The sequence below is a fragment of the Typopeltis vanoorti genome, chromosome 24 (genome assembly GCF_054136105.1).
Source record: "Typopeltis vanoorti isolate ZY-2024b chromosome 24, IOZ_Tvanoo_1.0, whole genome shotgun sequence".
Classification (NCBI taxonomy): domain Eukaryota; kingdom Metazoa; phylum Arthropoda; class Arachnida; order Uropygi; family Thelyphonidae; genus Typopeltis; species Typopeltis vanoorti.
In genome coordinates this window covers 16675759-16691266 of record NC_143572.1, presented here as the reverse complement: position 1 = coordinate 16691266, position 15508 = coordinate 16675759, and the positions used below count along the sequence as shown (strand labels likewise).

General features: G+C 36.7%; 1 protein-coding gene across 2 annotated transcripts in view; it reads left to right on the top strand.

The window, feature by feature from the left end:
* The window catches only part of LOC150092957 (cartilage oligomeric matrix protein-like), a 92423-nt gene that overhangs the window by 48046 nt on the left and 28869 nt on the right, over positions 1 to 15508 (top strand). For both annotated transcript variants that reach the window (XM_090413404.1, XM_090413405.1), the window contains exons 13-16: positions 2491 to 2598; positions 4030 to 4204; positions 12244 to 12362; positions 14042 to 14094. In XM_090413404.1, coding sequence (XP_090269530.1) covers positions 2491 to 2598; positions 4030 to 4204; positions 12244 to 12362; positions 14042 to 14094 — 455 coding nt within the window. The remainder of the gene's footprint in view (positions 1 to 2490; positions 2599 to 4029; positions 4205 to 12243; positions 12363 to 14041; positions 14095 to 15508) is intronic.

Sequence of the window (15508 nt, the reverse complement as noted above, 5' to 3'; positions counted from 1 at the left end):
TCCACACCGTAAAAAGAGATGCCAGTTCAATGAATACAGAAGTTTAAAGCAAACAAGTAAGTGGAATCGGATAAAGAAAAGTCTAAAGAATGCTCGCAGTTGAACTGGGAGAAGTAAACGTAGCTACTTCAAGAACTGAACTGAACCGGAAGAAAGCAAACGACACTTGAAAAGTATCTCCTTCGAAGAGCTTCAATCATTTCATTTGAACGAAGTTGCTGGAAAGTGCTCAAGAAAACATTCAAGTCTTTTTATCAGTTGGAACACTTAAGAAACAGCAGGCAATATTTTCTTGAAATTGAGAAATATCATGAGATTGGTAGGGGGAAAAAAGATGCAAGATTCATTTTGCTGATGAAAATATTTACACTTACAGATCGAAGAAAGGAAGATAAGGCAAGTTAGCGAAGGAAAGTAAAAGCACAAGAAAAGTGTCGAAAATGCTTAATATATATTTAGTTTCGTGGAAATGCGTCCGAAGCAACTAAGACCATGAGGTCACTCTACAGTATTATGTTAATATTTCCAAGTGAAAATTGCTAACTCACCTTCACTTGAAAAGTCCTTAAACAGTTCTTTGCCTCCAGACCTAGTCCGTCTTGCACTTGCGCTATGGAGAGTTTAATATGAGCCTCCGTAGCTCAGTCAGTATAGACGAAGCCCTTTGGTCGGAAAGACCTGTGCTCGATTCCCATCAGTGACGTGAGGGAGCTTTATCTGGTCTCTTTCGACTAAAGGGTTTTTTTCACCCGGAAACTAGGGTTTTTCGTCCCTCAAGAACAGGCAAACCTACTCCGTGAACACACATGGATTACAGTCACGAATACGTCCCAGCCGTATGCCGGTCCCGAGCCCGGATAAAATTGGGAGGTTGGGGAAAGCGATGGTGAACTACCCTGTAAAAATCTCACCAGGAATACTTTGTGGGCAATGCCTACGAAGTCACCTTCGGTCGGAAACGACTGAAAGGGAAAATCAGATCAGAGAGTCTAATATACAGTACTACCGATTAACGCTCAGGATCGTTCCTAAAAAACAAAGCGCTAAACGAAACAGCGTTAAACGGGATCATTTTAGCACATAATAAATAGCGATAGGGGAACACGCGACCAAGAATAAACAAGTTTTACTTTAATTTTAAGTTATTTTTATATTAACTTTCCTTTCATGGCTCTTGGTGTTTTGGAATGATTCACAAGCAACGGTTTTAATTTGACATCACCATTGGCTAACGTTACCGCCCAGAAGAAGGGTTAAATTAAACGGTCTTTTGCATCCTGTGCAACAGACCGTTTAATCCTGGTCTTTTGCACCAGGATTAAACGGCATTCTCTTCCAGAAAAGTCCATCAACTTTAAAAACGTTTCATCAACATTAAAAACTAGTTCGGGAGGATAATTTCCTCTTTCAATTATGGCTCTTAAAATTGATGGAAAGGCTGAAGAAGTGGGGAGTGCAGATACTGAAGCAGCTTCAGTATCTGCACTCCCCACTTCTCCGATGATTCGAATGTTGTAGAGGTTGCTTCTTTTTTTAAAATCTATCGAACCAACCTCTGCTATCTGCAAAGTTTTCGCTCGTATCCTTTCTTTGTTTTTGAATATGATTAAAAATACTTCTGGCGCTTCCATGATTACTGCCTGACTCAATGCCATATTCGTTTCGGTTTCATCATCAATCCAAATGGAAAGACGTTTCTCCATTTCCTCTAAAACATTGCTTCTGGATCGGGTTACCTTTGTTGCAGAAGACGTTGTGGTTGCTGAACACTTAATTTTGTCCTTGTTTTTTAAAATCGTTCGTTTAGTAGAAGTAGACAAATTTAAAGAGGCTCCAATGTCAACTTGACGTTCACCTTTTTCAAATCGCCTCAGCACCTGCATTTTAATGTCGAGCAAAATGCTTATTCGTATCGATTTTGTTTTGTTTTTTAACCTTTCGCTGATTGGTTCGGGTTCGGAAATAATCGTATTATGTACAAATCAAGGGAAATACAGCGATAAATTGAATAGAGTAAATTTAGCGCTTTTTTAGGGTTCGAAAAAAACAGCGTTATAGCGAATCAGCGTTAATTGGGGTAGCGTTAAATCGGGTCTTACTGCATTCACAAACAGGAGAGGTATAAGATGGATAAACATCAAAAATTAAAATAGTAAATCACTCTTCGTGTATTATTTTTTACTAGGTTTTCTATTCATTTAATATTCTTCTAAAATACACTTTTTCAATTTTTCATGAAACACTTTTTCCGTTTCCAATTAAATTCATGCTTTTTTTTTCGTCTCTAGAAGAGAGAAATACCCGAATACTTTAAAAGGGGGAGGTAAAGACGTTCATTGGAACTGAAGTCTGTTTTGTAGAATACGTTTATTCCATGTAATAATCTTATTTAGTGGCTTAAGACTTTATTGTAAGTTCAAGATCGCTCAAGAACCCCAGGAAGTGGGAAAAAAAACAATGATGTGCATTTTTTCGTCTATTGTTTTCCAGGATAATTGTCCAGCCACACCCAACAGCGGTCAAGAAGATGCAGACAACGATGGAATGGGAAATGCCTGTGACAATGACGCTGACAACGATGGAATACCTAACAACCCTGTAAGTCACCAAGCTTTCTCTTTAAAAGTCATAAAAAATGTATAAAGCAACTAAGAATTTTAAAACTTTTAGAATTTGATGTACTACAAGAAAGCCTATTGAACTTCAAACATCTTATTTCATTTACTATCGTCCTTCTCTTCCCCTTTAAACTTTTATACGACGTTAGCTACTCAGCCAAGGAATAAAAAAAGTCAATAAATCCCAATTTCTCGCTCTTTTGTAGCACGTGAAATTCAGAGCTCAGCACATACCCCCCTTGCAGTATTTTTCAGTGGACTAACTTGAGCGTTATGCTGATGTGACGGATAGCTCGTGCTTAAAGTATTCCTTCTACCTTACGCTTACTCCCTAGTATCTGCTTCCCCCAGAATTAGGATAGCTTTTTTAAAACAAGTGAACAATTTAATAATCTTTTATTTGCCTTTTCTTATTGAGCCTAGAATCTGATTTTTATTGTTCCAGGATGTCCGTTTCCTTTAATGTTATATAACATATTTATACTTAATTTGTGATCTTGTTTCAGATGTGGTTGATCTTAGCAAAGGAGGAAGAATGCGTCCAATGAAAGATCATCTTACCAGATCTCAACAGTTTTCTTTGAAGACTTATGTCTTCCAGCATAAGCTACAATGCACCAACAATATGCTTCGCTTTTGCAGCGTGATTTTTTTTTACGCACAGTGGAAATTATACCTAACATTAATATGAAATATGAGTAATAATTTTCAATGATAATAAGATGCTATTTTGATTACAGGGTTCTTAATTTCGCAACTTTTTATAACCACACTCTATGTGAGTAAAGTGCTGTAATATCGGCCTGCAATTTCATAACATTTGCTGCGCCATTAAATTAATGGAGGCCCATTAATTTAGGGAAACCATTGGATGTTTATTGATGCTTCAACTACCGAACTTAATGGAGGAAGTAAAATAACATCAAGGAGAGCGTAATGGCTTTCCAAATTGAAATCATTCCGAGTTCAACGGAATTAAACACTAAGATCGCATGAAAACAGGAATCTGTGTATTTCTTTAATTGTATTATTGTTTCTGTATTACTGTTAAACTACCTACTGGAACATTCCTGTCCTTTGTTGGATATGTTAGCCTTAAAATCAGCTGTAATCGTATAAGTTGTTGAAATAAATTCCTGATTTTATTACTCATGTTGAGTGCTGTGATTAATAAATTATTAATCTGATATTTGGTGATGGTTGCGTTTGTATTGACTAAAACCTTTATTTCCCCGTTTAGTTTATAGGACTTCAGATAATAATGCTGAGTGCAGTGGAGAGTAAGGGAAAAAAAATAAAATAAACAAAAAAAAGTGTTTTTTATTGTCCGTGCACCGATAGTTCAATGGGGGGGGGGGGTAATACAACGTCTTTCTTTTATTCTGTAATCACTGTTGTTTTCTTCTTTTAGCCTCACGACAACTGTCCTTTGGTTCCCAATCCGAAGCAAGAAGATACCGATGTGGACGGTCCAGACAGACTGGGAGATGCGTGTGATAACTGCCCTACGGTACCCAACCCAGACCAGTTGGATTCAGATGGAGACGGAATAGGCGATGCTTGCGATCTAGATTCAGATGATGACAGTAATTATTTTATATTTATAGAACATTTATTTTTTATTAGCAAGTTCCAGAGATGTATTCAGCATTTTTACTATATGGAATGTATACGCTGTCCTAACACGTATTTTCACAGAGCCGAAATTACAGGAATTTCTTGACAATAGTGAACACGTGCATTGTCATAGCATGCGCCAAGGCACACGTAATTCGAACTGTAAAGCAATGGAAATCTGTTGATCTACGAGTCATGTTACATGTGTATATAAGATGTTATGTATATATAAGATTTTGAAACGTGTCCCAATATTTTTGGTACGGCAGTGTATGCTGTGTCATACATTTTATGTGAAATCCCATTAACTAAAGTCGAAAAGTATAGTGCAGTGCATATCGAAAAGTAGGTATGGTAAAAGTTCAATGATCCAGGAAAATTGCTGGAGTCCAACTATGGAAATTTTTCCAAGCCAATTCAGATCTCGACCAAGCAGAATGGTCGTCTCAAAACGGTCGATGAAATTCATCTCCCGCTTGGGTATGAAAAAAAAAAACCTGGGTTCGAATTCCATCAGTCACACGAGGAACTTTATAAAGATTTTAGTCACAAAAAGTAATAGGTTTTTCTTATGCAAACTGTGATTTTTCCATCTGCAAAACAAAACCTGATTGAGAACACACGCAACTGTGAGACAGCACATTCGTTAATGGCATTAAAACTTAATATTTGTCGCAGGTGAGATTCAAACGCAAATCTCTCTAATTGTGTCTCATTGTGCGATATCTAAAATATTCAAGAGTAAAAATAATTGTTTTTCTATGAGAAACTTCTAATTTTCATTTAAGCAAAAACAGTATACGCGATCTAAACCTGGTATTAATTACAAGAGAAGGCTGCTTGCGCATTGCTTAATGTTTCATTAAGAAGATTAGATTTTGTTTATTTATTCCTAAGCTTCTTGGTCCATCGAAGAAAAAAAAACTGATAAAAAGAGCAACTAAGAAATCAATCTTTGAAAGAAAAATACTGATGGCATTAATTGATCAGGTTTAGTAATCAGTGGATAAAATTACCTCACTAATGGTGTCATTAAGATAACCTTTCGCTTTATTTAAGAAAAGCTAAATACGTAGCATGAAAGCATTATTCAGAGCAAGTCATTATCCAGCAATGCCGAAATGGTTATGGTTTAGAGAGTACGTAAATGGCGTCATTTTGATAGATTTTAATCTACCTCCTCATTTATTGCGGTCTTCGCTACACCTTTCTGGCATTTCATAGTTATAATGTATAAGACTTTATGGACGCCATCTTAGTATTCTTGTTCTTCATTTCTTTTGCTTTCGCAGTATCGTTTTGAGATGTGCTAAACATCTCTAGAAAGCCTAAAAGTAATGCACAGAAACTTGGCATTACATTAAAAAAAACTTCTTACTCTTCCCACATGATTGAAATCGCCAAAGATACGCATATCAATTCCTAGTTTGAAAATTGAGCGATTAATGAACGTCAATTTTATTTTAACATGAATATTCATTTCCATAGCGCTAGACTACCAAAAGAAAGATCATTATAGGTTCAATTCTTGTCGTCGATTAGACGATTTTTTGTTCTAAGCCTTTCTTTTTGATGGCTCTGTTAGGATTTAGGGGTACGATGTGGAGGCACTTGTTTCATTGAATGCCTTTAAAAGTTATGTTCGAATAAAATATGATAAGCCTTATTTTTATTAATGCTTTTTGTTTAATGAAAATTGAAAGAAATAAAATTCGATTACATAATTTAAATGCTATGAGACATTATTTAAATAATTTATTGTATTGTGAAATGTAATATTCTGTTTCTTTTTATTGTTAGTATAAAATTACATAAAAAAAATTAATGTTTTTCTTTTCTGCAACTAATTCTGTTTTTATATCTTATGGTTGCTCTTGATATGGAGATTTAAAATGAGGGGGGAAGGGGGAAGAGATGAGAACTATTTGCGAAGGGCTCGTATATCGGGCATTTCCCGTGTGAATAATAAAAATGTTGAATACAGCACTTAAACTTCTGCTTATTATAAGATATCCAAGTAATTTATTGACCATCTAGAAAACGTATTTAAAAGGTAAATGATTGCAGTGAGTATAGACAATAATTAAGCACCAGTTGTAATACAATCGCTAAAACTACGTCTTTTTTTCTCCCTTTTTATAATGATAACATTCATTCGAAAAAGTTCTCTAGAACGTTAGCAATAAATTTCCCAGGAATGTCTGGAATCTCTCACAGTTTATCAAACTTTCTCTCTTCCTAACTCTACTTGTCTCGAAGATCTATAGCAGGACATCTGGCTCATGGAGAAAAAGTCACTGACTCCGTCTCCTTTCGCCACACACCTGTTTATTTCACACAATTAGACCAGATTCCCATTAAGAACGACTGGCATTGATTGGATGACTAAATGAAAAATATGGCGGCTAGCGTGTTAGTGCTTTGTGTCGTGTATTATTGATGGTGAATTGTGAATTTGATTGATGTGTTTTTAGAGACTTATTCATTAATAATTATTAATTACTTAATTAATTAATAACTACTATTATAATAGTAGCTAATTGCTTGTTGCCATAAACAGACACTTTATTTTTCCATAGTGATTTATCCAGGTAAGTCAATAGAAATAGAATTTACGAGGGAGATACGCTAGGCCTACTGCCACTAGTATCGCCATTGTTTCATATCGTGACATTTTATTGCTGGTAGACACCTTAGTGTGTCTACGGGATTTGCTAGTGGACCCTCAAAAGACCACAGGATTATCTTTACTTCCTTTGAGCAATCTCTACTCTTTCTCCGTCTGTGTCTTAACACATTTCTAAATTATTGTCATGGCAAAACTTCTGAATAAGGCCAAATTCAAGGAAGTATATATGGAATTCCCCAGACTAGGAAAGCTGCTGAGTGATAATTGGCCAGGTAAAGTCAAGCTCTTTGACACATTCCCCCCCCCCTCACACACACACACAGCAGTCACAGAGGACAATATGGATGACATAAGCGAAGAGCCCATAACTCTGACGCAATCAGATATTGCACACTCCCCAAGTATAGAAGATGCTACATCCCAAGACAGCAGTTATCATACCTTGGAAACAGATACAGCATTCCAATTGGTCAAAAAGAAGAGGAAAATCTCCACCAATGTGGAAGAACCCAAAACAACAGGGATTGGTCCTAAAGAAAAGATACTACCAGTCATATTAAGGGATAAGGAAAAATGAATCCCTGTCTCATCAGCTCTCAGAGAACAAAACATCTCATTCTCATGGGCCAAAAACTCAGATGAGGGAGTTAAAATACAACCCACTACTGTCTCGGATTACAGACAGATGACCAGATTTATGGAAAATGCTAACGTCCCATTAAAGAACGTGGGATAGCTGAAGGCATCACTCCTGAGGATGTGACCACTGATCTCTCCAGACAGGGCCTGTACCCAGTTAAAGTGAGCAGAATGCTCAGATCTGATAAAAGACCAATGCCTTTGGTGCTGGTGGAAATAAACACACAAAAGCAGATCTATGAACTGACTGTAGTATGCAGTCTCAAGATTTCAACTGAGCCTCTTAGGAAAAGAGCATCTGCAGGTCAGTGTCATAGATGCCAAAGGTTTGGACATGACCAAAATTATGCAAGGCAGCCTTCAGGTGCTTGAAGTACGACGAGGGACACCAGACCATCTCATGCACAAAACCATGCACAACTCCAGCATGCTGTGCAAACTGCAGAGGACCTCACCCCGCCAACTACAAGGGATGACTTTCCAATCCAAAAAATCGAGGATCAACAAAAATCAATATTGCTCTTCCACGTAACAACGTTTTAAGTAACCAAAAAATGTCCTCCATTTCGAAACACCTTGCCTTCTACCTCACAGGAAGGAACAACCATGACCAAAACATATGCTGAGGCTGCAAGAACTAAGCCTTCTACATCTCTAGAGCTAGAAAGCTCCAATATAACATCCGTTTTAACAGCCTCACTTCCACTATGCTGCAGGAATTCAACAATTTGAGTGCCTTGCTTCCTGTAAGGCACTCAAAACATTATAACAGCCATCTTTCATGAGTAATAAATTCAAACCAAAAGCTCTCAAAATAATCGCATGGAATTCAAATAGATTGATGAACAAGATTTTGGAACTTCAAGAATTTGCAACTCGTCTCAGTGCTGATATCATCTTGATTAGTGAAACACACCTAAGACCAGCTAATAACCCAAAACTCCGTGGATACACTATGTACAGAAACGACAGAATTGGCACAAGAGGTGGAGGCACAGCCATATATATTAAGAGTTATTTGAATCATAATTCAATAGATGAGCCCAAAACAGTACACCTGGAGGTGACCGGTGTGGAGGTACATACCCTCAATGCTGGGAGTCTCAAGATCTATGCTGCTTATAACCTCCAAGCATTCCTCTGTTGACAGCTGATCTGGACTCCATACTTGGTCCGAAAGACTCCATAATAATAGCAGGAGATCTCAACTCTAAACACCCAGCTTGGTACAGCTCATCAACTAACACCAAAGGCCACACACTTTTCAACTTTGCAATGCTCAACTCTGTTGTTGTGGCCAGACCTACCGAGCCCACCCACTTCAGCCCTTCAGGTAACTCGGATGTACTAGACATTGTTATCTTTAAAAATGTAAAATTCCAATTCAAATTGGAATCAGTCAACGAATTATCTTCTGACCGCAGTCCCGTAGTGCTTAATCTAGGTTCATCGGATCAATTCTCTCCTGTGCCCACATTCATCCCATGGGACAAGTTAGCCAAGGTTCTTCCCGATTATATTGGTCCGGTGCCCAATATCAGTAAAAAGGAAGAGATTGACACAGCAATAAATAACTTAACCACACAAATTCAGAAAGTAATAGAATCAGTCAGACAATCCACTGTGTTCGACCCTACCAACCATATCCCTGAAGAAATCATGGAGCTAATCAGAGCAAAAAATAGAGCCAGAAAGAGATACCACAATACCAGAGCCCCACAAGATAAAACGTTATTGAACAATCTAAACAGACAGGTCCGGGAAGCTCTTCAAAAACACAGAAACCATCAATGGGAAACCAAATTGGCTAACATCAATACGGAAGATCATTCTGTATGGAAATTCTTGAGAGCAATACGCACTAAAAAAAGCAACTCATACCCCCTATACAAACCAAGAAAGGGACAGTTCACAAAGATGAAGAGAAAGCCGAAGCACTAGTAGATAACCTAGAATCTGGTGCAATCCATCTTATACAAATTTAAATATCAACTTTATGTACAAGATTCATCGTCATGTTAGGACAACCTTAAGACAGAACACTGTTAACTCCGAACATATCACTCCTACAAATCCGGCAGAAATGATAAATATCATCTCCTATCTAAACAATAAAGAAGCTCCAGGACCGGATGGCATAACTAACAGAATAGTAAAACTACTTACAACAAAGGCCATAGTCCATCTCGTCAGTATTACAAATGTCATCTTTAGATTCCAGCATTTCCCTACTACATGGAAAACAGCCACCATCATGCCATTGAACAAGCCAGGAAAAAATCCTCACCTTTCCGAAAGCTACAGACCCATAAGCCTATTGTCCAGCCTCGGAAAGGTAACAGAGAAAGTGATCCTCTCAAGATTCCAAGCAGAAACAGATAAGTTAGGAATTTTGCCTAATGAACAGTTCGGCTTCCGTAAGGAAGCCGAACTGTTCTATGGCCCTAAGGCCCACAGTACAGCTCAAAAAGTGCACCGGCTGGTAGAAATCATTACTAAAGGTTTCAACTGGAAACTCAATACAGCTGCCATCTTCATCGACGCAGAGAAGGCGTTTAACAAACTATGGCATCAAGGCCTTCTCTACAAACTGATAAAATTTAATTTTCCAGTCAAGTTAATAAAAATAATACATTCTTACCTGAAAGACAGATATATGCAGGTCAGGGTCGGCGAAACGGTTTCAACCAGACGCAGGATCTCGGCAGGCGTACCTCAGGGATCTCTTCTGGCACCTCTCCTGTTTTCAATCTATGTAGCGGACATCCCTCTGAACCCAAGAACAACATTCACTGCATTATATGCAGATGATACTGCACTTATGGCAAGATCACTGAGCCAAAAACTGGCAACTAATAGATTACAAACTAGCATACACACTTTAGAAATGTGGATGGCAGACTGGAGGATCCAAGTTAACTCCCAGAAAAGCTCAGCTATATTGTTTACTAGAAAGAAAATACATACCATGGAGGATATTTATTTATTGAGAGTAAAGATTCCATGGCAGACTGAAGTTAAATATCTTGGAGTGATTCTTGATAGTAAACTCCTATTCAGCAATCATATTAGTTACATTACCTCAAAGACATCCAAAAATCTTAGCACAGCTCTTCCCTCTGATCAACAGACAAAGTAAACTGGACACGCAAACAAAATTAACAATCTACAAGATGGTAATTCGCCCGGTTATCACTTACGCATCCCCTGCATGGAGCCACACCGCAAATTCAAACATTCTAAAACTTCAGAGATTACAGAATAAGTGTCTGAGGATGATTCTGGATGCCCCTTGGTTTATAAGAAACACCCAGATCCATAGAGAAGTTGATATCCCTTATATCTCTTCCTTTCTCATAAATCTAGCTGAAAAGTTCTTTACCAAGACAAGTAACCATCCAACCCCGTTAATCAAGGAAGCTTCGGAATATAATGAAGCAGAAATCAACAAATATAAAAGACCAAAGTCTATCTTAAGTTCAGCTGAACATAACTAACTTCACTGCCCTCAATGGGCGAGCATATAGCTCACAAACACTCCATTCAAAGTTCTTTCATTACAAGACAAAGGGGAATATGAAAAGCAATTTTGCTTCACCCATCTAGCCAGAAATGTTAATGTTAATGTTAATGTGAATGACTAAATGGCATCGTTTGGTTTATGTTTCTATCATTGCTTCCGAATTCTTGTGCATGGAATATTAGATTATTCTTATCTGTTTGGAGCATTTCTTGTTAACATTACGAAATCTTGTACTATCATAGATGTTCGCTTGGTCTGTCCTGTATTAAATTTGTATTTTTTTTTTTAAATTAAAGAATATTCGGGATAAACGTTTCCCTCCTCTGGATTAATCGCCCCACTTACCCATTAGAGACTTTTCCCGAAATTAAAATATATTTCTCATAATTTTACTGCAAACTTTTAGGTTCTTGTGTCGTTGACTGCAACACGAGACTATTGTATTCCCCTTCCGTGAAGAGAAAATGACATTGTAGTTAAGTGCCCTTAAGACTAACTGTGACACCATTCGTGTTCAACTTACATGCAATTTGCATCTTCAAGTGGAAGCATTATACCCAACTGCAACACTTATAATAACTCACACAGCCAAGTTTGTTTACAAAGAAATAATGCACTTATAATTAATACGTTAATTATGTCACGGATGAACAAATATCACGCCATGAAGATGAATTACACTTCAAGAGGCACATGGCAAAACATCCGGGAGTTGCGTGTTTAATTAATCCACTGGTACTTGTGTTGGTGTGTGAGTCCGGAAAGATAAGAATTAGGGTCATCAGAGATTGCAGCCATCCTACCATTTAGTAATTCTATAGGGCTTCGCTTCAATAATGATTGGAACAGATAGTTGTATATTATATTCGCGCCGCTAAATGATTCATGTATTTGTACTCAATTCAAACATTATTGTTCACTAAACAATAACAAGGCTAATTATCCAATTTATATTGCGTAACTTAATTTGATTCGTCGCAAATTACTCTGCCTAAATCCAATATTTAGGCAGCGAAACGCGAAATTTGCTATTTTTCATCTTAGAAGTATTGTAAGCATTGTTGCGAGTATTTCTTATTAATCCTGGGTTTCTGGTTAGTTGTAAATCCAGAGAAGTAACCAGATATATTGATAGTTTCTCTGATATTTGTAAACTTTTCACTTCTCTGGATATTTGAGAAAACTTTAGAATGATGTGTTTCTTTTTCTTTCAACAGCAATTCTTAACCACTTTGACAATTGCCCGACGATCGCCAATCCAGATCAACTAGACAGCGACGGAGATGGTCCAGGAGACGCTTGCGACAACTGTCCATTCGTATCAAATCCAACTCAGGTGAAGTATTGTATTTATCGCTCTGTTTATAACGAACCTTTGCGTTAGCTCATAAGCCATCTCAATTTTTCTCTTTCTACTCTACACAGGCGAATAACGAAACTTGAGTACTCATTGATAATTTAAGCACACCTTGTTAATCTCTGTAATCTCTTTGGAAGTAAAGATCGTAATAGGAATCTCATTTCTTGAGGATTTGATTTATATCCAGATATATGTGCAAGACCAATATTTGTTATCTATTTTTTTTCTTTATATACACTCTCGGTCCAAAAAGAAACCGAACTTTTCGAAAATAGAAGAAACTAGTGGCGCCATCTGTTGTATCCTTTTGTTGTAGAAAGCAGCAACCTTCATTAGTGTTTGTGTCAACTGTTTATGGCATTTGTTTCATTAGAAGCCGAGTTATAGTGCCAAGAGTGACAGTGTGTTTTGACGAACGGTCGACAAATGAGTTTCAAACAGAGAGCTGCGATTGACTTTTGTGTTAAACTTGGTAAGAGTTTTACCGAAATGCATCAAATGCTTCAAAAAGCATACGGGGATGAATGCTTATCCCGTACTCAAGTTTACGAGTGGTTTAAGCGATTTCAAAGTGGTCGTGAGACGCTTCAGGACGACGAAAAGCCGGGCCTTGGACTGAGCCAAGTTAACATCCAAAAAGTGCGCGATTTCATCAAAGAAAACCCGAAATCGTCCGTGTGATTGATTGAAGATGAATTGGGAATTCCGAAGTCAACTGTGCACAACATTTTGACCGAGAGTTTGGGCTTCGTAAATTGAATTCGAGATTTGTTCGTCACAAGTTGACCGATGACCAAAAAATGTATCGAATTGAACACTGCAAGGACCTCATTAAAACCACTCGTAAGGACTCAAACATCCTTGAAACGATCGTTACTGGTGACGAAACGTGGTGTTTTGAGTATGAGCCCGAAACAAAGCGCTAGAGTGCTGAACGGAAACCACCAGAAGAGAGGCATCCGAAAAAAAGTCGCTTGGAGAAGTCAAAAGTAAAGACAATGCTGATTTGTTTCTATGATTCCAAGGGCATTCATTATCCACGAAGAATTCGTTCCATCTCGCCAAACGGTCAATGGTGAGTTTTATCTCGAAATTTTGAAGCGATTGATAGCAAGAATTCGTCGCGTACGGCATGAATATCATGATGACCGACCGTTCGTCAAAACACACTGTCACTCTTGGCACTATAACTCGGCTTCTAATGATACAAATGTCATAAGCAGTTGACACAACACTAATGAAGGTTGCCGCTTTCGACAACAAAAAAGATACAATAGGTGGCGCCACTAGTTTCTTCTATTTTCGAAAAGTTCGGTTTCTTTTGGGACAGAGGGTGTATATTTATCTATTTTATTTTTTCGTATCTATCTGTTTACTATTTATTATAATTATCTATTTTAATTTTAATTATTAACATCTCTTTCATTATTAATATATTTGTTTATCTATTTATTAAATAGCATCTGTTATTTAATTATTAATATCTGTTTTATCTTATTTTATATTTGTATTCATTTATGTTTTTCTCACTCATTGGTAAGTTAGAAAAGCATATTTTTATCTCATGATAAGAATAATAACTTAATAATAACAACAATAATCATTTTTATGAAAATAATTTCATTTCCTTTGCATTTATGATTTGTGTCTTGCAGGTAGATGCAGATAGAGACTTGGTAGGAGACGCTTGCGATAATAACATTGACAGGTAAGTACACGACTTATCTGCAACTATTTTTACAGTTAGTTAGTCTAATTGCTTTTTTTTGTTTGTTTGCTGCGTTCACGAGAAATTTAGCTACAGGCAACAATTGAATCAACACAGCTTGACAAAAATTAAATTGTAGCATCACTGGAATATGATAAATTGATTACTGTAATGTTGTCAGCAGATTCGAAAATGGAAGGAAAATGAGACGCTGTATAAAACGTAAACAATTTGAATTTTAAAATCATTTTAGTGTTAATTTTCAATATCGCATTCTAGATTAGGCTCCAAAACATTTCTCGCTGCTGGCACATCAATCTTCATTTATAATGCAATAGTTGCATAATGATTATAGAAACAGAAGAGAAAAAAAAGAATGAAAGATAGTCGAGTATAGCTAAGTAAGTAACATAATATGGAAACTCTTCATGGAATTAACAGCACAGAATAATCCAGAGATTGATGCTTGAAGTATCACAGTTGGCACATTCCCTTTTTCTGTCAGTTACAAGAAACGAAAGAGAAAATGGCTGTCTTAATGCGTTTACAGTTTAGTGAATGCTTTGTTCGTATTTATCGCTATTTCATATTCAGGAATCATTTTGCACTTGTATTTCGTTTTCATTGCTGTTTCGCCTTGAATTTTAATTTAAAAAACACTTTCGCGCAGCTGTTTGCAAATCTCTAATTCAAGAGACATAAACCATCAAAGGTAATGACCACATTTCCTCTTTTTTTTCTTGTTTTATCCCAACATGGTTCCACTTTGTAGATTCTTATTTTATTTCTTATTTTTTATTTATTTTTTTTTTTTTTAAATCTAACACCCAAGAAATGACTGATAGCAAGGTAGGGTGTAGATGATCTCCGATTCTTTAGAAACATCTGTCAACACCATTATTTTGCCATTATTTACAGATTATTCCCGGCAACTTTCCCAAACTTGTTTCCTGCGTGTGAGAGTATGATCTCATGTGTCCGCTTAAGTTTTAAAAAAACGAACATTTTGCTGTCTCTTTTTTTTTTTTTTAAGACACTTTCGGATTGATTTACTAAAGTCAGTGCAATACTGTTGAGTTTTACTGTAGCCTTAAGGTATCATTTGTATTAATGTCAAAAAAAAAACACTTTGCCATCGTTTATTTAACACGCATTGAGTAATAATACCGGCGACGATGTGCGGTAGTCAAGACAATTAATATTTATAAAGAAATATTCCATTAAATACTTAGGTTTATTAACATCGTTTTGTGTTTAATTGTCGAATCAAATGTGATTTTTTTTTCTTTTTAAATGAAGTTTTTAATTTAGAAAAAAAGAAATTGACTTTTCGGTGTTTACAAGATTTCTTTTTGTTGAAGAAAATTTTCAGTACCGCTTTTTGGGTAATTTTGTAACTAAAATGCGTCTCATA